General features: G+C 48.0%; 1 protein-coding gene across 1 annotated transcript in view; it reads left to right on the plus strand.

Annotated features, from left to right (window-relative positions):
• The window catches only part of LOC126539762 (ATP-binding cassette sub-family C member 4-like), a 390,950-nt gene that overhangs the window by 347,166 nt on the left and 19,653 nt on the right, over nucleotides 1–24,131 (plus strand). The window contains exons 24-25 of the mRNA XM_050186602.3: nucleotides 276–365; nucleotides 16,547–16,719. Coding sequence (XP_050042559.1) covers nucleotides 276–365; nucleotides 16,547–16,719 — 263 coding nt within the window. The remainder of the gene's footprint in view (nucleotides 1–275; nucleotides 366–16,546; nucleotides 16,720–24,131) is intronic.

The following is a 24,131-nucleotide window of genomic DNA, read 5'->3' on the forward strand; positions in this document are numbered from 1 at the left end:
GAATTTTTCACGTTCTTGGTATTTTTTTACGCAGCAGACGCTTGATGTGGTCGAGTTGGTTTACCATACTTGAAGAAAACAAAAGAGTGCTATAAAGACGCGGACTAAAAAAGAAAGCCTGTCCTTCGTACATGTTCTTCTTTTGGTCTGCCTCTTTGTAGTGCCTTTCGTTTTCTTCAAGTATTTTCTGACATTTTATTGAGCATTTCGAAATCACACATGGCTTTCGAGTCATATGTGAAGCGCTGTTTTCAGTGACTGGTGTGCTTATGCAGGATCCGGTTTTGTTCACGGGGCCAGTAAGGCGCAACTTGGATCCGTTCTCGGAACACGGCGACGAACAGCTCTGGAAGGCCCTGGAAGAGGTAATATGCCACAATGATTCAGTGCTGTGCTTCGCACTGTGTACGTTGAAGCTGCGCTATATGCACGTGAACAAAAGGGATGGAACCATTGTTCCCGAATAGACCAATAAAGCTTGGAGTCTTGAGTGGGGATGGCGTATGCGCAAGGTAGGGAGATAGACTCTGTGGGACAAGTTCGATATATCTTTATGAATGAACCTGAACGGTTTGAACGCAGTAGAGACGTAGCTGCATTATGTGCGGTTTGGCCCAGTGAGTGTGAGATTCTTGCGATTCCAGATTGCCGCGAGAATACTTCGATAAAGACAGAATGGCAAGATATACTCAGAATTCCATGCGCATGTAAATTACATCACTGGGCCGATATACAGAGTGATCATATTTAAGTTTCACATACGTTTCAAATATCAACTATGGCAGATAACATAGTTCTCATCGCGCACGTCATTTGCCAGAGAAATGGAAACACATTCAACTAATTGACAAGACATCGCTAACTATATATATATATATATATATATATAGCTTCTTAACGAACTACTTAATGGCAGATATTGAAATTCATGCATTGCAACCGGTCAGTTTACAATGCGTATCCACATGGAATGAATTTCCTGAATAAAACTAGTTGGAGAAATCTGTGATAAAACTAGTGAAAATGAACTGTCGTTCTGCAACACATATTCTAGTAATTACCGAAACATCACTAACGTGTTATTTAGTTGCTTTAGGACACATATTGCAATTTACGTATTGTGGCCGGTCAGTTTAGAATGTGTATCCACTTGGAATCAATTTCCAGAATAAAACCAGTTTGGAGAAATCCGCCATAAAGCTCGCCTAAAAAATGCACTGCTTTTCCACTTACATTTGATGCGAAAGCATCAAATGGCCCTTTGAGCGAGAAGGTCGGCTTCTGTAGCAGCGAAGCGGCATCTCAATTCCTATTGGCTGCGACGCCGCATTACCAGTGCACATCGACGGAGCAGAGCTGGCGAAACGGGACACCTGCTGTCGTGATAGCGCGCCAGGTGTTGCGCAAAAAGCCATCGCTGCGACGCGCCCCTGCCGGCCTTGGTGGCCGCTTCTGCTTCCTCGGTCTCTCGTCCATGGCATGCGGCACCGCAGGCTGCTGCTTGCTGGCTCGGAGGAGGAGTAGATTTTGATGAAGAGAAAGGAGGAGAGGTCGGCCTGGAGAGCGCCTCTCTAGCCTGCTACTCCTCACTGGGGAAAGGGGAAGTGGGAAATACAGGGATAGGTAGGTGGCGGGTGATTATGTTATGGTACAATGAGATACTATATACTCGTTGTCCAATATGCGGATGCGCACTGGAGACGCAATACACGTAAGAGTAATCTTGTCCATAAAAAAAGTAACCTTGCCACAAAAAGTTATTGCGCGAACACATTTCGCACTGACTACACGTCTCCCAGCTTCTAGAGGCGATCGTCAAAACCAGTCTCACTTAAAAAGTTCAAAAGTGATCTTATGGCACGTTGGGCACAGTCAACACTCCTCCACGCGCCCAAAAGCTTTTCTTCTGAAAAGGGGCGGCAGTCCAAGCTGTCAACAGTAGATTTGAGTTTTCTTCGTGCGACCGCATACTGCAATTGATGACCAAGCACAATTTCGTACGGCCATAATCAACACCATCGCTTCGGGCTTCACATGTGTATGACTACATCACTTGCTGCCTTACTTGCTTTCTTTGCTATGTAACCTTTCTTTTTACCCCACTCCCCTCTGTAATACCTTGTGGTCTTGAGGGTATAATAAATGAAATGAAATGAAATATTGAGGGCACAAGCAAAGTACGTGGGCTATTGTCTCGAGAGTGTGACAGACGCTACATTCAGGGTCCCGTGCTTGTCCAATCTTGTGAAGGTATCGGTGGGTGTATGACACACCCACCGTACGTGCTGGCTCGGGCAGCACATACCGCTATGGAGTCTGCAGCATCTCCATCGTCGGCGGCCGCAACCACAGCAAGATCGTGCCCGTTCACGCCAGTACACCACAGACGAAGTTAGGCAACGGTAGAGCACAGCAAAACGAGCGGAGAGGCAGAGACTCTGACGCAGTACCTGGCGCGCCATCGCGGGAGCGAGTGTTTCGCCAGGTCGAGGCTTCCACGTGCGGCCCGAGTTATTCAGCCATAAGAGAATGTGTGCATGCGCACTGCCGCTGTATTGCAATTTGATGTGGTTAAGGCATTCGACCACGCAGCACGGTGCGAATGTACGAAATGTAAAAAAAAAGAAAAGACTCGCGCCAACTTAATCGCAAAACTGGACAACGTATCCCGCACCAAAGGACCGTTCAGGGGCGTTCAATTGGACAGCAATGCTTTCGCATTCACAACTTATAAGAAGGGCTTTCGTGTCCGCGCATTTTTTGAACGAGACGCTCTTTTATGCAATGGCGCACAAAAGTAACTAGAACGCCCATCGATTTCATTCCACACAATAGGTAGTGATATTTCGGAACTGGTGTCTTCCGGGAGATTAAATTCAAGCGGATACCTCTCGCAAGCTGACCAGCTAAAATTCGCAAATTGCATTATGTGCCGTAAAGTAACTGATTAAGAAGTTAATTAATGAATGTCTGTAAATTCGGTAAATATGCATGCCGATTTCTCGTGCTAGTAATGCCCGCGTGTTAGAATAGCCTAGCTCGATGACAAAAATTGTGCTATCTGCCACGGGTGATTTTTAAATGTTTCATAAGCTTGAAAATGATAGCCCTGCCCATCAGGCGTCTTTTACATTTTTCTGAAAGCTTAGGGGCCTACAATCTAATAAATTAATACAATCTTTTTATAGTTTCCTCCTCAAGTTGTGTTCCATATATGCACGAAGTATTTAAGCGTGACGGACGACTAATATCTAAAGTAGATGATACCTCCTAAAATTTAGTATTTAATTTTTTCTCACAAGGATTCGTAGCTACAGTAGCGGTAAAGCTCTGCGTCAGAAACGCGAATTCCAATTCGTCTTTTTTATAACTAAATTCAATAATAGCTGCGTAAACTAGCGAACACTGTTATTATTTTGTGCCTATCGCCCGCAAAATTCTGCTAATGAAATTTGATGAAGTAGGTGAAGGCGCCAACGGTTATGATTTGTCACTCATTATCTCTTGTTATGTCACATTATGGTTTGTCACGCTTATGATTTGTCACTTTGCCTATCGGCGGTTTTGTTGCATGCAGAAATACTGAGCACGTTCAAGAATTTAGGGCTTATTGTGCATTCTTAGTGGCGTGCCATTGCAACAAGGGGTGCTTGCCAGAATAATATTTGCAGAAATTTTGAACATATTTATGAGGACCTTCACAATCCCTGCGTGCATTCTACTATGGAAAACCAAACTGCCACCCTCATACTTTCCTCACCCGCCGGCTTAGTGGCTACGCTGTTGCGCTGGTGAGGTCGCGGGATGAAATTGCGGCGGCACCGGCCGCATTTGTGTGGGGGCGAAACACAAAAACGCCCGTGTCACGATCATTTAGGGCGCGTAAACGATCTCCTGGTGGTCGAAATTAATCAGGAGTAACCCACTATGGCGTGCCTCTTAAGGAAACCGTGGTCCGGGCACGTGTAACCCCAGGATTAAATTCAGTACATTCGGGCGTTCAATATTTTGTTCTTAAATGCTTGTTTGCTATTTCAGCGGTACTGAATGGCAGCAGCAAGATCAATGACATGTGATGGAGATGACCGGGCGAAGGCGTAGACGGCGTTCCCAGTGATATTCCCACGTAGTAGTGACAATGAAGAAGGCAGTAAAACTGCGGATGACAAAACTCGCATTCTATTTGGCGACCACAGTTGGCGACCGTCGAAAATCTCATCTCCCGGTCAAGCGCCTCGGCTTTTATACATGAGCCATCGCAGGTTCCAGAGTAATCAGTGGTGGCCGTGTGTCTTCCAGAAACTTCTACACAATTCTCGCCGCACATGCCATCAGATCACTCAAGCGTCGGTGACAACAGACAGCAAGTAAAACCATCAAAACATTCGAGAAACTTCCGACATATGGGGGCGCGTCCCGCGCTCGGCACTTACATTTATTAGACGGTGAAAAGCGGTCACCCCGAAGAAAGTTAAACAAGTACGCGTGCCAATTCCACTCTCAAAAAGCATTGTCGATATGCTAGAGCCCTAACAGGAGAGCGAAAAGCAAAAGGACACTTTTGAAACAAAAGTAGCCAAATAGCAAAGAATCTACAAAGTGCAATGTGACACAGTCCAAAGAAAGTCCAAAGTTCAGCTATGCAAAGTCGCACAGTTTGCTAGCGCTGCGGGAACAGCTTAAGTCGCACGACGTGGACTATTTCATGTCGTGAGTGGCGCCGCTGTGATGCCGAAATGCCGTCTGGCACGACCTCATAGTCGAGTGCACCAATGCGTCGGATGATCTTGTAGGGCCCGAAATAGCGGCGTCAAAGCTTCTCACTAAATCCTCCTCTGCGTGTCGGCGTCCAAACCCATACATGGTTCTGTCGTCGAACATATCATCATCGAAGATTGTAATTTCGTCTCTCGGTCCTCTGCTGATTCTTGATACGCAGGCAGGCGAGCTGTCGGGCTTCTTCGGAGCGCTGCGGATAAGCGGCGACGTTGACATTTTCTTCGTCGGTGACGTGCGGCAGCATGGCGTCGAGAGCGGTCGTAGGGTTCCTTTCGCAAAGCAGCTTGAACGGCGTGATCTGTGTTGTTTCTTGCACCGCCGTGTTGTTAACAAAGGTTACGTACGGCAGGACCGCGTCCCACGTCTTGTGCTCGACGTCGACGTACATTGCTTGCATGTCGGCGAGGGTATTCTTCAGTTTTTCCGTTAGGCCATTCGTCTGCGGGTGGTAGGTAACTGTTCTGCGGTGACTTGTCTTGCTATACTGCTGTATGGCTTGCGTAAGCTCAGCTGTGAAAGGCGTTCCTCTGTCAGTAACAATGACTTCTGCGTACCATGTCGTAGCAGGATGTTGTCGACGAAAAATGTGGCTAATTCCGCGCTACCTTTGGGCAGGGCTTGCCCTCCGGCGTAGTTTGTAAGGTAGTCGGTGGTTACTACTGTCAACTTGTTTCCAGACGACGTTGGAAAGTGTCCCAACAAATCCATCCTAATCTTCTGTAACGGTCGGCAAGAAGGCACGACTGGCTGCAGTAAACCCACTGGCCTTGTCGATGGTGTCTTGCGTCGCTTGTACTCACGGCATGTCTTTACGTAGCGGGCCACGTCGGCGGTGAGGCGTGGCCAATAATACTTGTATACATGTATTCTTGAGAGCGTACGGGAATATCAGAGGTGCCCTGCTGTCTTATCGTCGCGCAGGGCGTGCAACACTTCTGACCGGAGTACGGCGGGCAAAGCGAGAAGGTAGTTCGCGCGGGCCGGTGAAAAGTGCTTTTTCTCCTGGACGTCGTATGCAAAAAGAAAACGAAGAAAATACGCATTTAAATACCCTCCGTTCAACGTCGGTCTTGCCTTAGAAGTACTCAAAAACGCTTCTGAGTTCAGGGTCCGCTCGTTGCTGCTCGGCTAAGTCGTCTGCGGTTGTTGTACCTAAAGACATCCTCGTCTTGGTCATCTTGAGTGGCGGGCCCACGAGAGCGCGAGACAGGCTGTCGGCATCAGAATGTTTTCGTTCGGAGTTGTAGAATACAGTGATGTATTCTGGCAGTCCGAGGCTCCACCGCGCCAGGCGCCCTGAAGCGTCCTTTAAGTTTCCTACCCAACCGAGCGCCTGATGGTCGCTCACAACTTTGAACGGCCTGCAATGTAGGTATGGGCGGAATTTCGCTGTAGCTCAAATGATGGTGAGATACTTCTTTTAGGTCGCAGAATAATTGCCTTCCGCTTTTGACATCGACCGCCTAGCGTAAGCTATCACCCGTTCAAGTCTGTCTTTGCTCTCGACTAAGACGGCACCGACGACTAGACTACTGGCGTCAGTGTGTATTTCTGTATCGATGTAGTCGTCGATATGCTGGCGTAAGCTAGCACGCACTCGGTACCATTCTGCTGTTGGGCGAGAACAGCGTCGATCCGTGGCCGCTTGCGTCAGTGTGGATTGGATTGGATTGGATTGAAACCAACTTCATTTGTGCCTGTAGTTGGGCGCTCGCGCGCCCCGACTAGAGCCTACGTCATCTACGATGTCGCCGTTACTCGGCGCGGATCTCCGCTCGCCGTTGCCGGCTCGCTAGGTCCCTGCCTTTTGAACGCCCAGATGACCTGCTTGACGGCCCAGATCTGTTCGTCTTGGCTGTAGCTCCTCGCGGCTGCGTCGAGCCGCGGTGGAATCGTTCTTCATTTTGGTTCTTCTGGATTTGTAACTCAGGCCTAGAAGATGTGCGTGTAATCTGCCGTCTCCCTCCGGTAGACTCTGCACTTATCGGTCGGATATGTCTCGGGGTAGATGCGATGCATCAGTCCTGGGCTCGGTAGCGACCTGGTCTGGAGCTGTCTCAGTAGTACAGCCTCTACTCGACTCAGCCTAGGGTGCGGGGGTGGGAGATTCCTGCGAGCCAGGTGGTAGGCCTTCGTGATTTGGTTGTACTGCGTCATGCAGTCCTTGTTTCCGAACCACGTCGGACGGTCTTTCGCCGGGGCGCGGTTCGTTAGCGCTCGTGCCGCTGCGTGTGCCGTCTTATTGTGGTTCTCACTGTGTTCTGAAGCGTCGCCCGCGTGCGCCGGGAACCACTTGAGTCTTAGTTTTCTGTCTTGTAGTTGGGCCGCTCGCAGTACGCGCTCGGCCTCCCTGCAGATTTGGCCGTTGGCGAAGTATCGCAAGTAACGCCACAATTAAGGCCGGAAGAATTGAAGACAGCCTTGTTAGCTATGCAAAGGGGCAAGGCAGCTGGGGAGCATTAGGTAACAGCAGATTTGTTGAAGGATGGTGGGCAGATTGTTCTCGAAACACTGGCCACCCTGTATACGCAATGCCTCATGGCCTCGAGCGTACCGGAATCTTGGAAGAACGCTAACATAATCCTAATCCATAAGAAAGGGGACGCCAAGGACTTGAAAAATTATACACCCGTCAGGTTACTGTCCATTGCCTACAATGTATTTACTAAGGTAATCGCAAATAGAATCATGAACGCCTTAGACTTCCGTCAACCAAAGGACCAGGCAGGATTACGTAAAGGCTATTCAACAATAGACCATATTCATACCATCAAACAGGTGATAGAGAAATGTGCGGAGTATAACCAACCCCTATATATAGCTTTCATTAATTACGAGAAAGCGTTTGATTCAGTCGATACCTCAGCAGTCATGGAGGCATTACGGAATCAGGGTGTAGATGAGCCGTATGTAAAAATACTGAAAGCTATCAATAGCGGCTCCACAGACACTGTAGTCCTCCATAAAGAAAGCAACAAAATCCCTATAAAGAAAGGCCTCAGGCACGAAGATACAATCTTTCCAATGCTATTCACAACGTATTTACAGGAGGTATTCAGAGACCTGGATTGGGAAGAATTGGGGATAAGAGGTAATTGAGAGAGAGAGCAAATGATAAAGGAAAGGTAGGGAGGTTAACCAGGACTGAGCCCGGTTGGCTACCGTACACAGTGGAAAGGAAAAGGGGGACGGAAAGATTAAAAAAAGAAGAAGAGAAAGTCTACTGGGTATATCGTTCGGTCACTCAGTCCGGATCACAGACGCTGACTCAATCCAGTAGCTTTCAAATATCGCCGCAGAGCTTTTGTGGCCTTTTGTAGCTGCGATATGCGAGGCCATGGTCCCAAGATCTTCTTCAAGGTAAACGGCGTTCTATCTAGCTGATTGAGAGCTGTGCAGAGGTCATGTCTTTCGTTTTCAAAAGATGGGCAGTAGCACAGTAGATGTTCTAGTTTCCTCGGCACCGCAGGCATTACAGTCAGCGCTATCAGTCATTCCAATCAAAAACGTATATGCATTGGTGAATGCGACGCCCAAGCGTAAGCGGCACAGCATTGTTTCTTCATTTCGCAGAAGCCCTGGTAACAGCCGCAGTTGCATAGAGGGGTCGAGGGAATGCATTCGTTCTTGGGTGAATTCAGGTGTGTGCCACTTCTCTAATGTCACCTTGCTTAGGTGTTGGGCTGCGTCGGTGAGCGAGAAAGGTACAGAAACAAGGGTTGCTCCTTCGTGTGCTTTCCTAGCAGCTTCGTCAGCGAGGTCGTTGCCGGAGATACCGCAATGGCCAGGCAGCCACTGAAACACGACGTCGTGTCGTTTCGCTATCATACGATGGTGCATTTCTGGTATCTCCGACACTAGTTGTTCACACGACCCGTGACGAAGAGATGACAGAAGACATTGTAAGGCCGCCTTCGAATCGCAGAATATTGCTCACCGATTAGCGGGTTGATTGTTAATGTAATCAACGGCACCTCGGAGGGCAACAAGCTCCGATCCAGTAGATGTTGTCATGTGAGAAATCTTGTATCGGACGCTAATTGATCGTGATGGTATAACTACCACGCCGGTGGAGCTGGTCTGAGTGGAAGAGCCATCCGTATATATGTGGACTCGGTCGAAGTAGAAAGTGTTCAAACAGTCCAGAGCTGCTTGCTTCAGGGCCAAGGTAGGCAGGTCGGTCTTCTTTCTTATCCCTGGAACCGTGAGACGCACTTGAGGTTGTTCTAGACACCACAAAGCTGAGGTTTAACGTGCTGAGGGTGTGAAGTCCGATGGTAGACAGGCACGATGGGTGCTGACCTTGTTGGAGAAGGACGCCTGTGGTCGCCGTTCTGGCAGGCAGGCAAGAGAGCTTGATTGCAGCATGATTACATGGGCCCTAAGCGTGTCGGTGCTAATGTAAGTCGTGATCGGATGGTCTGGATCCATTATAATGGTTCCTGCTGTTGAGGCGCTCCGCGGAAGTCCTAGGCAAACACGTAGTGCCTGTGCTTGCACGCTCTGAATTTCTCGAAGATTTGACTTGCATGTTGTAGCAAGCACGGGAGAACTATAACGTAGCAACGCGATAACAAGTGCTCAAAATAACTGTAGCATGGAGCCCACTGACGATCCCCATGTTTTCCCGGCGATAAACTTGAAGACACGAACAATAGATGTGAGCTTCTTCTTCTAGTGGGCAACATGAGGGCTCCAAGAGAGGTCCCGGTCCACAATGACACCCAAAAACCGATGATTTCTCTTGTAGGAGATAGGCTGGCCATTAATGCATACTGGATAACGAGACATTGGTTTTCGTGTAAAAGCGACTAACGCACATTTGTCTGTTGAGATGGTAAGGTCTTGTGTGTGAAGATAATGAAATGCCTGTGTTGCTGCTTTCTGCAGCCTTGCGCGATCCTGCAGACGAGTGACCGCTGATGACCAGATGCAGATGTCGTCGGCGTAGGTTGAGACACTCACTCTTTCCGGTAGGGATTCGGCCAGCCCAAGAAGCGCGAGGTTGAAAAGAATAGGGCTTAGAACACCACCTTGGGGAACTCCTCGGCATATGTGGTGGTCGGTAGTGGGATCATCTTAGGTACGCACGAACAAGGACCTTTGTGTCAAGAAGTTTCTGATCCATCGATATACTCGCCCTCCTAGTTCAATTGTCAAAAGTGCGTCTAGAATGGGTTGATGGGAAACGTTGTCGTAAGCGCCTTTCACGTCCAGAAAGAGCGCAACTGATAATCGTTTCCAAGATTTTTGCTGTTCTACAGATGACACTACATCGATGACACTGTCAATCGATGAACGGCCTCGTAGAAATCCCGCCATAGAATCAGGGTAAATCTTGTGGTGTTCTAGGTACCATTCGAGACGCATGAGGATAATGCGTTCCATGAGTTTCCCGACGCAGCTGGCAAGTGCTATAGGCCGATACGATGCCAGTTCGAGCGGCGACTTTCCTGCTTTTAGTAGCGGTACCAAGCGGCTGCGTTTCCACTTCTGTGGGACGACACCATCTTGTCATGAACTATTAGAAAGGCTGAGGAGTTCTCTTCGTGCTTCTCGGCCAAGGTGGCGCAAAGCAGTATATGTTATGCCATCGGGCCCTGGTGAAGACGAACACCTACAGAGCGCCACAGCAGCTTCTAACTCTTCCATAGAGAATGGAGCCTCCATACTGGTACCTCGTGGACCGGGGATGTCGCTTAAAGCCATGTCAGAGACTAAAACTGTGGCGCCGGTGATTTGCGCGCAAAATTCCTCTGCAACGTCTATCTCACGGCGGTTTTGATAGAGAGCGAGGGCGTTAAAAGGGTGTCGTTGCTGCGGTCTTGAGCAAAGGGGGGTGCGCCTTTGAGTAGGGTACGCCACACACGGGACAATGGCTTGCGGGGGTCTAGTGACTCGCAAAAGCATTTCCATCTTTGATCCGCTAGCTTATCCATTCGGCGTGTTATCTTCTTTTGCATGCGCCGAGCTTCTCTGAGGTCAAGAATTGACTTTGTGCACCTGTATCTCCTTTCAGCACGGCGACGTATTGTGGGAAGCCTTTCCAATTCAATGTCATTCTCTGTACGCGTTTTCGAATGTGTGAAGCAACGCGTGCAATCTTGCATTGCGTCTGCAATTATGTCTTCTAATATGCGTGCGATATGTTTCTTGCAGGTGTCTTCTACTCGATATTGAAAGACTGACCTGTCGATTTGGCGAGATACATCCGGTAATGCGGCGTCTAGCCCATCGATTCTCTCATAGGTCGGAATATGATCACTTCCATTGGTTTCAATATCAGTGAACCACTGCACGCTCGAAGTCAGGCAACGTGACACCACCAAAGTTAAGTCAAGGCAGCTGCTGTACGTTGTTCCTCGCAGAAATGTCGGACTCCCGTCATTTAGAAGACACAGGTTGTGGCCTGATGCAAAGGATATTAGTGACCTGCCCCTCGAATTTATCCTGGAGCTCCCCCATACATGGTGGTGACCGTTGAAGTCCTGCTATTATTTATTTATTTATTTATTTACTTACATACCTACAGCGCCCAAAGTTGGGCATTAGCGTAGGGGGAAGGAATATACAAATGATGAAAATACAGATGATTGATGTTACAAAAGGATACATCTAGTACACAATACAGCAAAATATTGATATTGAAAACACAGTACTTAACACAACATTGCACCTAAGGTTATTATGAAATACAATATAAATACACTTTAGTACATAATACAAAGCAATGGTATTATTCATAATAATTATTATTATAATGAAGTAATAAAAGAAAGAACAGCTAGTAAGGCAAAAAGCCGCGGACAGGAAAGGTTAATCTCCTATTCTGTCCGAAGCGAAACACATTTTAGAACTAAAGATATAAATGCTTCGACAACAAAGTTTCGAACACAGATGGCATTGCTGTAACAATTTCGAGTGGCAGTTTATTTCAATCATGTACAGTTTTTGGAAAGAAGGAATGCTTATACAGGTTGATCGGGCATTTGTACTCTTGTACCTTTAGCGGATGATCTGCTCTAGGGGATATGTAGCTTGGTTTCTTCATGTATGTGTCCCTGCACAAACCTATGTATGCGTCCCTGCAAATTATCGAAGGACCGGGAGTAGCAGCCATAATATCTTCCAGTCTTTTGCTGTCAAACTGACTTGTTGGGGATAGGTAGACGCCAATAATAGTAAAAGACAGCCTCTTCTTTTTCACACTAACACAGACGTATTGGTTACCGTCGTGTGGCGCTACGGATTGCGAAAAATACGTTAGGTCCTTGCGAATGTAAACCAGAACCTTACTACTACGGACACACGTTGTTGAAACAAAAGGTTCATATCCTGATAGTCTTGTGGAGGCTGATAAGTTCAGTTCACAGATCACCAGTATAGGAAAGTGGTAGTCAAACACGAACTGTCGAAAATCCGAAATACGTGACCTTAGGCCTCTCGCATTCCATTAGGATATGGAGGCACTTCTGACATCATCCCGGAACGATCACTGTTGCTGTCGATGAGCCATGGTTCTGCTGTAGAAGCTGGACTAGAACACTGGACTTCTGAAGGCTCGCTAGAACCGGATTGATGCCATCCAGCACTTGCAACGCACTTCGAGCTGTTGGTGTCTGTATCTTGTCCAGAAGAACACGAATAGCACTCACCAGAGAGCTGATCATGGCAACAATTTGTTCATCTTGATCCGTCAGTTTATCAGGAACAATCGAAGTGTCCCTTGCTGTAGAAGTCTGATTTCGCTCAGTAGGAGCATTTAGCCTCGGGAATGCAGGCCACGCGTCAGCAGCAGGGCTGTTCGTTGCACCTTTGTCCTTTGAGCTGACTGCGTTTGGCCTGGGTGGAAGAGTGGGTGGTAATGCACGTGGCTGGCGCTCTGCAGAGGCTTTGGAGGTTCGTGATTGACGTCGCCGACGCGATCGTCGCCGCCTAATAGATGTTGCTGCTTCTCGGTGAGATGAGTGGTCGCTAACCATTTTCCTCAATATTGCCATTTCCTTGCGAATTAAAGGGCATTCCTTCGAGGATGCATCGTGAGGACCGCTGCAGTTTGCGCACTTCAGCACACTGGCCTCGCACGTGTTAGTGGTGTGGGGCCCAGTGCAGCGAGAACAGACGGTAGTGTTCTTGCACACACTACTCACATGCCCAAATTTCATGCACTTCCAGCATTGCAGCGGTTTTGGTATGAAGGGGTGAACTGCGTGTCGGAAGTGGCCCACTTTTACATGCGATGGTAGGAATTCGCCTTTAAATATGGTTTTGACACACCGTGACCCGCCGTGGTTGCTCAGTGGCTAAGGTGTTGGGCTGCTGAGCACGAGGTCGCGAGATCGAAACCCGGCCACGGCGGCCGCATTTCGATGGGGGCGAAATGCGAAAACACCCGTGTACTTAGATTTAGGTGCACGTTAAAGAACCCCAGGTGGTCCAAATTTCCGGAGTCCCCCACTACGGCGTGCCTCATAATCAGAAAGTGGTTTTGGCACGTAAAACCCCATAATTAAATTAATTAAATTATTGACACACCATGATGTGCCGAGACGAAACGCTTTTGTGATAATGGTGTTTTCTGTAGCTGGCTTGATTAAGATTGACAGATCGGAGTCGACAATGGTCTCGTCAACATCGTAAGTTACGACACTACTGATTTGTTTGCCCAGCGGAATATGAGGGCGGACTTTCATCCCGTCAAGTTCCGTGACATTGCGCAAAGAATACAACGCAGCCGCGTGTTCTACGTCAATCGCGAGGACGTTCTTACGGGTGTTCACTCTGATGTCTTTGATTTCATTCGGAACCAGTGCCTCTAGATGTGAAGACACGGCTTGCCTGTTGAGGCGTCTCAGGTTGTCAGTAGCGAGAATTGGCGCGAACAGGATGGTGAGCTCCTCGGTATTCCACGAAGATCTCACGGCGGACTCACTGGAATTCGAGGATGCGCTGAGAAACCTTCGTTTTGCTTTACGACTGCGCACCAGCTCGAAACTCTCGTCACAGGAATCCTCACTGCTGACATAATACTGCATGGTGTCGTCGCTGTCAGAGTCACTCTCGGTGCCGTTGCGCTTCCTGGAGGCAGCCGCCGCGGGAACTACCGAGTCCGGCGGACGCGCGTGAGACTCCATCTTCATTGCAGTTAAGGAGGAAATAGCAGTTCACTGGCAAAGCCTAAAAAAAATCCACAAAATAAGTAGAGCTGCAAGACTCGGCGTTCTGCCTTCTGCCTTAGTAACTTGCGATTCGCTGATGATATTGCCTTGCTTTGTAACTCAACAGACCAATTGCAATGCATGCTCATTGACCTGGAGAGGCAAAGCAGAAGGGTGGGTCTAAATATTAATCTGCAGAAAACTAACTTAATGTTTAACAGTCTCTGAAGAGAACAGCAGTTTACGATAGGTAGCGAGGCACTGGAAGTGGTAAAGGAATACATCTACTCAGGCCAGGTAGTGACCGCGGATCCGGATTATGAGACAGAAATAATCAGAAGAATAAGAATGGGCTTTAGTGCGTTTGACAGGCATTCTCAGATCATGAACAGCAGGTTGCCATTATCCCTCAAGAGAAAAGTATATAACAGCGGTGTATTACCAGTATTCACGTACGGCGCAGAAACCTGGAGGCTTACGAAAAGGGTTCTACTTAAATTGAGGACGACGCAACGAGCTATGGAAAGAAGAATGATGGGTGTAACGTTAAGGGATAAGAGAGGAGCAGATTGCGTGAGGGAACAAATGCGAGTTAATGACATCTTAGTTGAAATCAAGAAAAAGAAATGGGCATGGGCAGGACATGTAGTGAAGAGGGAAGATAACCGAGGATCGTTAAGGATTACGGACTGGATTCCAAGGGAAGGGAAGCGTAGCCGGGGGCGGCAGAAAGTTGGGTGGGCGGATGAGATTAAGAAGTTTGCAGGGACGACATGGCCACAATTAGTACATGACCGGCGTAGTTGGATAAGTATGGGAGAGGCCTTTGCCCAGCAGTGGGCGTAACCAGGCTGATGAGGATGATGATGATGAAGTTTCGCACCGCCTGTGTCGAGTCACTCAGCACCGTTTGGCAGTCTGCGTCGGCGATGGCCAAGGCGATGGCTACCTCCTCCGCCTGTTCCGCTCCGGCGCTTCTCTCGCTCGCTGCCGTCCTTGTGGCGCCGGTCGACGCCTCTATGACGACCGCTGCGAAGGCGTTCCGTTGGTATTCGGCCACGTCCACGTACCGCGCTTGCTCGTCGTTGGCGTGCTGGTCGATGAGAGCCTTGACTTCGGTTTGTGCAGACAGAGAAAAGTGGGCAAGTGTGGAAGGGGTGGTCAGAAATTCGATGAGAGCGGTCAACGCGTGAGCTTGCTCAGGGCCCTATGCGAACGGCGTGTTCTTAAGATCTGTCAAAGGCCGAGCAACGTCGGCGATGTTTTTTGACGAAACAGCGAAAGTAAGAACATAAGCCGACGAAGCAGCGCACGTCAGAAGTATGTGGCACGGGGAAATTGCGAACCGCGCCAACTTTTTCCGGATCAGTTTGTATACTAGATGCGTTAACGAGGTGTCCCAACATGGTAATCTGAGGGTTCCTGAATTGACATATCGTGGAGTTCAGTTGTGGCCGGCTTTTCAGAAGACCGCAAGAATGACAGCGCGTCGGGTGAGGTGGCTGCCGAACGTTGGGGAAAAAACAATAACGTCGTCAAGATAACAAAGACAGGTGGTCCATTTGTAGCCTCGCAGAAGAGAGTCCGTCATAGGTGCAAATGTCGCAGGAGCATTGCATAGGCCCAAGGGCATGACTTTGAACTGATATGAACCATCAGGTGTGATGATGGCCGTCTTCTCGCGGCCCATTTCATCAACTGATATCTGCCAGTAGCCGGACCGAAGATCAATGGAATAGAAGTATTTAGCTCCGTGCAAACAGTCCAAGGTGTTATCAATGCGTAGTAGTGGGTAGACGTCTTTATGGGTGATGTTTAAATGGCAATAACTGACGCAAAAACGCAAGGTACCACCTTTTTTTTTTCATAACGACGACAGGCGAAGCCCACGGGCTGGCTGATGGTTCGATGACCCCATTGCGAAGCATTTTGTCCACTTCTGAATTGATGACTGTACGTTCAGCGTGCGATACACGATCCAAACGCGTCTAAATTATGCTTGTACGTCGTTGCATGGTCGAAGTGCTTTTCAAAAGTAAATATTTGACAATGTGGACTGTTGGGCATTAATTTCGAAGGGGTCCTTTGTATTTTATAATAATTGCAATATAACATGTTGAACGTTCGCCGTACCCGTCGTGGTTGCTTACTTGCAATAGCGTTGGGCTGCTAAGCACGAGATTGCGAAATCAAATCCTGGCCATGGCGGCCGCATTCTGGTAGGGGCGAAATGCAAAAAAAAAAGAACGCCTTTGTACTTAGATTTTGGGGAATGTTAAAGAACCGCAGGGGTAAAAATTAATTCGGCGTCGCCCACTGCGATGTGGTCATAATCAGATCGTGGTTTTGGCACGTAAAACACCATGATTTAACTTTTTAAGTTAACTTTCAACATTATTTGACCGCTTTCGGAACAAAGTGTTACACAACGTATCGAATAAAGGAAGCTGCCTGCGCATGAGCTTCGAGTCAGCGTATATAACGCATTAAATATTCATGGGTTCAAGAGTATCCTTGTCAGCAAAAATATTTTGTACATGTTGGTTTCTGGTTCCCCCAGCATGGCGTGGTACCCCACGGTTCTTTGATCACGACGGACGTGCTTGCAGGTGCGCCTGAAGGCTTCCATCGAAGATCTTCCTGGTGGGCTCTCGGCCCAAGTGTCCGAAGGGGGCGGCAACTTCAGCGTGGGTCAGCGCCAGCTCATTTGTCTTGCAAGGGCCGTACTTCGACAAAACAAGATACTCGTCATGGATGAGGCAACGGCCAACGTGGACCCTAGGTACGAACTTTTTATTCTTGGGCGACCCAGATTCTATCCGAAAAGAACAAAGCTGCTCGTCACATCCTGCAGGCGGGTAGCCATATATTTTTGTACGTGGCTGTTGTGTTATTTATACATTGATTACCATCTGCAAACAAAACAGGCAGTTAACATACCCTAAGCTTCATGGCTTCATTTTTCCTTTCCAAAGAGTTAAACGTTGAATGGTATGCAGCGTAGACCTATAAAAGATGTTGATAACAAAGAGAGGTGGTTCCGTTCTTCGATTATGCCAAACATGGAATGAGAAGCAAGAAAAATCGAACGAATCCCACGCACTGTGGGTCTAGTAAGCAAATTGGCAGTGACTCAGCTCGGTTATGCCAGGATATACGTAGCGAAAGCTAAGGCGTAGCATGGTTAGCCTTCGTTAATCTTGATTGCAAGTCCAGGTTACTCTGGTTGTCTAGCTATGTTGCGGCGTTTAGCCAGTCGTTCGGCGCGCTGTTCGTCTGTTTCCTGGGCGATTCGTTTCCTCTTGATCTCGTTCCGATGTCGATTCCAGGCCTCCACCTGCTTATCAATATTGTCGCCGTCCATACTGCCGCCTCAACTGTGGTTGCGGCGCATGCGAGCTCCGTTTTTCAATCCTCCGACATGTTATCAGGCATGCGACGCAGCTGGCGAAGCGAGCGGAGGCGAGCGCAACGACGAGAAACGGGGCGTGACGTAATACCACATGGCGGCAGCGGAAAGGCGCGGCGCTGCGCAGCGGCGGAACACCTGTGGCTCGGTGCTACTAGGGGTGCATGCGCAGTAGTGACTAGGGAGCGAGAGAGAAAGAGAAATATCTGCGGTGAGGCGCGCGTTGTGACGTTATGTGCCTCCTCGGAGCACCGCCACGGCGAAATCGCAAGTTCGCGGCCAGTAAAGCTTTCGCTTTAAAACTTTGTATGCTGCTTGCGTTGATAATTGGCGCTGATTTCGGCGGCAAATGTTGTAGTTGAGCGTTTAGTGGAATTCGGAAGTGGTGAGTTGATGCTTAACGTTGCTTTTACCACTTCTTGTTTGAGGCGTAGTTTTGCGACATTGACAAAAGCCCGGAAGAAGGCTAGCACCGCAATTATTGCATAGGGCATATCGCATCAAAGCAAAAATGTTATACTTTCATTAAATCAGGGCCCTTTAGGCTACGAAAACCGCTATCTCATTATGAGGCACGCCTTAGTGGGAATTCCAGATTAACTTTGACCACCCTGGGTTACGCAACGCCCACCTAAATCCATAGGCGCACGAGCGCTTTTGCATTCGTCCCCGTCGAAATGGAGTCGAACGCGTGACCTTGCACAACGCCATAGACACTAAGCTATACCATGGCGCGTTCATTCATTGGCTGGACATGTGTCTCGACGCTGTATACTATGTTAATGCGGTTTTGTTTTCAGCCCGCGCTGCGCCACAATTTCGCGTTCGGAAGCTTGCTCTGTGTTTCGTAACAGCAGAAGCGTACTTCACCATACCTTGAAATGACTCTTCTCCAGTTCATCCGCAACATTTCCCATGTCTAGTTGCAGCGTTTCCTTTATTGAAGAGACCCCAAAGAAGGCATGGTTTACGACGTCAGGTTTCCCCTCTCGTGGACTCCTCCCGCGTGTGCGAGCTGCCACGAGCGAAGAGCGGCTAGGCACTCACTCGTTTCGTGACTGCATCGGCTCGGACCATTCGCGGATTTCTCTCTCTCTCTTGATTAAGTTGTATGCGCTGTAGCTTGTGCAATGTTTTTCTTTTTTTTTCTGCGGCGTTCACACATAATTGCAGGGTACTGTAGCGACGCGCTGTTTTTAAGCGAGTTGCCGACTCTGCCGCGCACCGCCGGTTAAGACACGCCCTCAACCGACCCCGCACAGCGTCAATGGCCGTGGAAAAGCCCGAGGAAGAGGCAGATTTGCTTTAAATGAGCGTCCGGGTCCCGCTGTAGCTGCTGCCTTTCAGCACATCTTTGTCACCTTGATTTCGTGCAGCGCAGGTCCTGCACATAAACTGCGTCGCCATTGTCACCCCTTAATACAATACACCGCTTCGCTACATTAGTATTCACCATCCACGAGTCATAACTGAAAAACGTAAGCATACCGCCCCACGTAAGACGTCCCTGCTCTCCTCAGGGTGGCACTTCCCGCTTCCAGTCGTTTATTATGTGATGAAAGACGCCCGAAAGTTCGTTGCAGTAAATGCCAGAGGCAACAGATGTAGAGCGAACAAAAATGGGGGTTGCGAGTGTGCGCCTTACACCCTCAACCCAGTTTACAAGTACGCATCTTAGGGCCAAAAAGTGTGATTTGCAAAATACGTTGATAATTGCTGAAACTGTGCTCTGCATGTGATTTTCAAAGGAAAATTATATAACTAGGATGTCTCATTGACGATAACTATTCGAAACAATGGTTGTGGCATCCTTTACTAGCAGTTGTTTACAAAAGTGGTTGAATAAAGTAAAACCTGAAGACCTCCCAAGAGCATCGAAGGCAAATAATGCCATTTATTTCCTTCAAGGGAACAATAAAACTTGTTTCTATGTTTAGTAGATGTCGAAGGTATGATTTTATTTGACTCAAGCAGTTGTCTTTTGCCCTGAAGCAGTCTGAAATACTGCGCCGGAAGACACGGAAGAGAAATGAAGGCGGCAGAAGCAGCGCCGACTCGCAACTGAAGGCTTATTTGGGAAACACAAATTAGGCACAAAAGGCTAGACAACAGAACCCCCTAAAATCATCGATATAAACCATACGACATATGCTTTTATGATATTGTTACGTAGAAATACGCAGACGAAAAGTTATATACAAGTATATTTACAAGGAAATGTGCCGCACTTGGCCAAAGAGCAACAGCCCGCGCTAGCGTCTAATCGCCGTCGTCGTTTTCACACTGCTCGCCTCTTCGTCATCCCAAGTACTCGAGAGCTTTAGTTTAGGGGACGCAAGCCGCTTGCGTCCCCTAACCTAAAGCACTCTACTGTTCCGTAGCATTAACCCCCGCGGTAAAAGCGCCGTCCCAGAGCGTCTAATGGCCGGACTAGGAAGCAGTGTAGTAGGCCTTGAGCCTACTGACGTACACGACACCACTAGATGCCAGAGTCGAGGACGATATCGAACTCACAGGAGCAATTTTGTACCTCACAGACGTCAACTAACGCAGCACGTGGTAGGGCCCTGTGTATCGCGAAAGAAGCTTTTCTGAAAGTCCTACGTCACGAGAGGGCGACCACAGGAGCACGAGCGCACCGGGCAAAAACTGTACGTCACGGTGGCGGGCGTAGTACTGACGCTGCTCAGTGGTTTGCGAGGCCGTCAATCGACTACGGGCAAGCTGGCGTGCCTGGTCGGTGAGGGCGATGGCGTCGCCCGCATACTAGCTTGTTGAGATCTCAGCAGGAGGAAGTGCCGTGTCAAGGGGCAGGGTCGGTTCGCGACCGTACAGTAGATAAAATAGAGAAAATCTGGCGGTGCATGCCGGGAGGAGTTATACGCAAATGTGACGTAAGGAAGGGCAATGTCCCAGTCATGGTGGTCCTAGGAAACGTACTTGGACAGCATATCGGTAAGAGTACGGCTTAACTGCTCTGTCAGGCCATTGGTTTGAGGATGGTATGAGGTAGTCAGCTTGTGTTGAGTGGAGCAGGAACGCACAATGTTGGCGATAACTTTCGAGAGGAAGTTACGACCACGGACAGTACGCAGGGGTCGTGGGGCGCCATGAAGCAATATAATGTCACGCAAGAGAGAGTCCGCGACGTCAGTGGCGTAATTGGTAGGGAGAGCCCGCGTGATAGCGTATCGGGTGGCGTAATCAGTTGCGACGGCTATCCATTTCATTATACCTTGCTGGTGAAGCAGCGCACTGACACGGACACAGAGAAGACACACAAGAGGACCGCGTCCGTGTCAGTGCGCTGCTTCACCAGCAAGGTAGGATGATTAATCACCAACTAGCCCAACTTTCCACATTACTGGGCTACCCATTTCTTCCCAGAGGATGACGTGGGAAAGGGACCGAGGAGGTCTAATCCAACCCGAAAAAACGGTTCTACAGGAACGGTGATCGGCTGGTGATCGGCTGGCGGAGGCGGGCGTACGTGTGGGTTACCCCAAGATGTCCTGCAGTGGGTGCATCATGCATCTCAAAGATCACACTCTGTCGTAGATGTTTTGGCACGACAAGAAGAAGATCAGACCCGTCAGGGAGGAACGTGACAATGGAAAAGGGTCGGCCTTATAAGTATGGGCGGAATTTCGCTACCGCCCAAACTAGGGCCAGACACTCACGCTCAGTGATGGAATAGTTGCGCTCCGCGGGTGGGAGGAGCCTGCTGGGGTAAGCGATAACACGGTGGTGGCCGCGCTGGCGTTGTGCCAGTTCTGCGCCAATTCCGTGACCGCTGCCATCGGACTTCGGTAGGCGCAGAAGGATCGAAATGGGCCAGAACGGGAGGCGTTTTGAGAAGGTCGATTAGATGCGAGAATGCAGAGGCCTCGTTATCGCACCACTAGAAAGGGGCGTCTTTTTCGAAAGCTCGGTTAGTGGTCGTGCTATGGCCGCAAAATTTTTCACGAAACGGCGGAAGTACGAACAAAAGCCGATGAAGCTGCGCACATCCTTGAGACTGTTCAAAACAGGGAAGTGCGTAACAGCATGGATCTTGCGTAGGTCCGGTTTCACTCTGTTCGCGTCAACGAGATGTCCAAGGACGGTAATCTGGTGACGGCCGAATTGGCACTACGATGCGTTGAGTTGCAGAGCGGCTCGACGAAAAACGTCCAGGACTACTGAGAGGCGCTCGAGGAGCGCAGCGAACTTTGGGGAAAATACTGTAACGTCGTCGAAGTAGCACAGGCATGTGGAACATCTGAAACCGTGAAGAAGGGAGTCCATCATGTGTTCGAAAGTGGCAGGAGCGTTACTTAGACCGAACGGCATCATTTTGAATTGATAAAGACCGTCGGGTGTTACAAAAGGAGTCTTCTTGCGGTGAAGATCGTCCACGGCAATCTTCCAGTAGCCGGAGCAAAGGCCAATAGAGGAGAAATAGCGAGCACCGTGGAGGCAGTCAAGGGCCTCATCAATCTGAGGTAGGGGATACAGGTCCTTTTTGGTAACCCTGTTAAGGTGCCGATAATCCACGCAAAAGTGCCAGGAGCCATCCTTCTTTTTTACTAGAACAACAGGTGACGCCCATAGACTACATGACGGTTCAATAATGTTCTTGGCAAGCATTTTGCGAACTTCTGCGTGAATAACTTGACGCTCAGCCGGTGGCACTCGATACGGGGGGCGATGAATAGGAGGGGGCATCGCAGGTAATAATGCGATGTTTAACAGCTGTAGTTTATGCCAAAGGACGATCGTTAAAGTCAAAAATATTGTGGTAGGCAAACAGAACGCGGTAGAGCTCACGAGCGTGCTCGGATGGAAAGTCGGGCGCAATCATTTTCTGTAAGTCGGTGATGGTACAGGTTGCCAAATGCGATAGTACACATTAAGAAAAAAAAGAGTATTCCTTACTCTTTTCGAAGAGTCTGGACTCGTCACGTATACGACACACTATGTGGGAGACACCCGAACTCTCTTTTGGCAGAGAGTCCCGAGACTATCTGTGCTCAATACAAGGTGTTTACGTGACTCCGCACACAATAGTCATGCATACTCTGTGTAGTAGTCGCCTATATCCTCTCAAAAGGATTACAAGACTAGTGATGAGGGAGTCCGTCAACTATTCCAGATGAGTCAGACGACTCCAGATAAAGTGTCACATGAACACTGCAAGAATGATTCAGGTAACTATTCTAGATGAGTCTGATGACTCCAGCAGTGTGTGTCAAGTTACCCTTAATGCGTGGTGCCGGTCTCTTGCAAATAAAGTGAAGTAACTAATCCAGGTAAGTCGTTTCATTCTTGGATGGCAGTGTCGAGCTGCTATTCAAAATGTGTCAAAACTCTTGCTGTAAGTACGCACGACTACAGCTAGTTCTCAAGAAGACTACTGTGAAAATACAGCATAGGATAACAAAGAATCCACAGCGAACTTGCCAAGAAGCACATGGCAGGTTAGCAAGAAAAAGTTAATATTTCATCAATCTTTGTTATTGTCTTCTGTAAAATTCAAATGTACCAGTCAGCACAGAATTACTATGAAAGCAAGACAGTTCTGATTACTATTAAACTGGAATCAATATCCAATCAAGCACAAGTCTTAAATAAATATCTGATATGTAGCCTGCAGCTCCATATGCATGACACTGCAATGCCACTCAGAACCATAATGAGACCCCGAAATATTATGTAACTCATGTAGAAGTTCAATTCACCTCCGCACAAGTCTCCTATAATATGTCAAAGATTTATAAGTTCAACCTATTTCCCTGTTCTACAAGACTTAACTTACGACTTAACATTCTAAGCAAGTAAGCAACACATAACAAATAAGAAAGGCTGCACTTATATACCAAGGAGACCTATATAATGAAGTGCAATAAAAACAATATTCCAACTTTGATTACATTATCTATGAATTATACTATGCTTGCTGAAAACAACTGGTTGGCAATCGATAATCTAATCTAACAGTAAAAGCAGCTGTCTTACCTTATGGTACTCTTGTTGGCACTTTCTCCTATACAATTTGTGCATGTTAGCGTGAGATGAAATTTGATCTGAAAAATACCACATTAAAAAGTTCTGCATAAATTTTATTCTACCATACAACATGCAACAGTGTATAATAATTCATAACTGACAAAATTACAGAATTAAATATAGCAACACTTATACTGATCATTTATTTATGTTGAGCAACATACTTTTGCAAGACTAAGGACAATAGCTGACACAGACAATTTCACAGGTAGAAATAACCGCTAATACAAATCTTTCCTTAACGCAAACACGTTGAAAAAATAAGTAGCACAGGTAGCTGTATTTTGTTACGGCAAAGATAGCGCATGAATGATGAGGACAAGGGAGGAAGCAGAACACATAAACAAACTATACCCAGCTGCATGCACGCAGCTGTAACAATACACATAGAGCAGAAAGATCCAAAAGAAACAAAGAGGACGATGTGAGGAAGGCTTCTTTTACTCATCACAAGTCATCCTGTAAGAGCACAATATGCACTGGCTGTAATCTGTTCTCAGCGCATACATAAATAAGTTACATTAGGTGCCACATTTACAAATCACTCATACAATGTTCTTGTGATTTTCCTTATTCCAATCTTTAACTTAGCAAGCATGACTGAGTTACGTAATGCCTCCCCGCGGCTTGGCACATATACAGAAAGAAGTGTTTCTATAAACACTGGAGGTCACGGACGGATGACTGACACATACCTCTTTTAATTCTTTTGTTTTTGTCATTATGATTATCTACCG

This window comes from Dermacentor andersoni, chromosome 2 (genome assembly GCF_023375885.2).
Source record: "Dermacentor andersoni chromosome 2, qqDerAnde1_hic_scaffold, whole genome shotgun sequence".
NCBI classification, from domain to species: Eukaryota; Metazoa; Arthropoda; class Arachnida; order Ixodida; family Ixodidae; genus Dermacentor; species Dermacentor andersoni.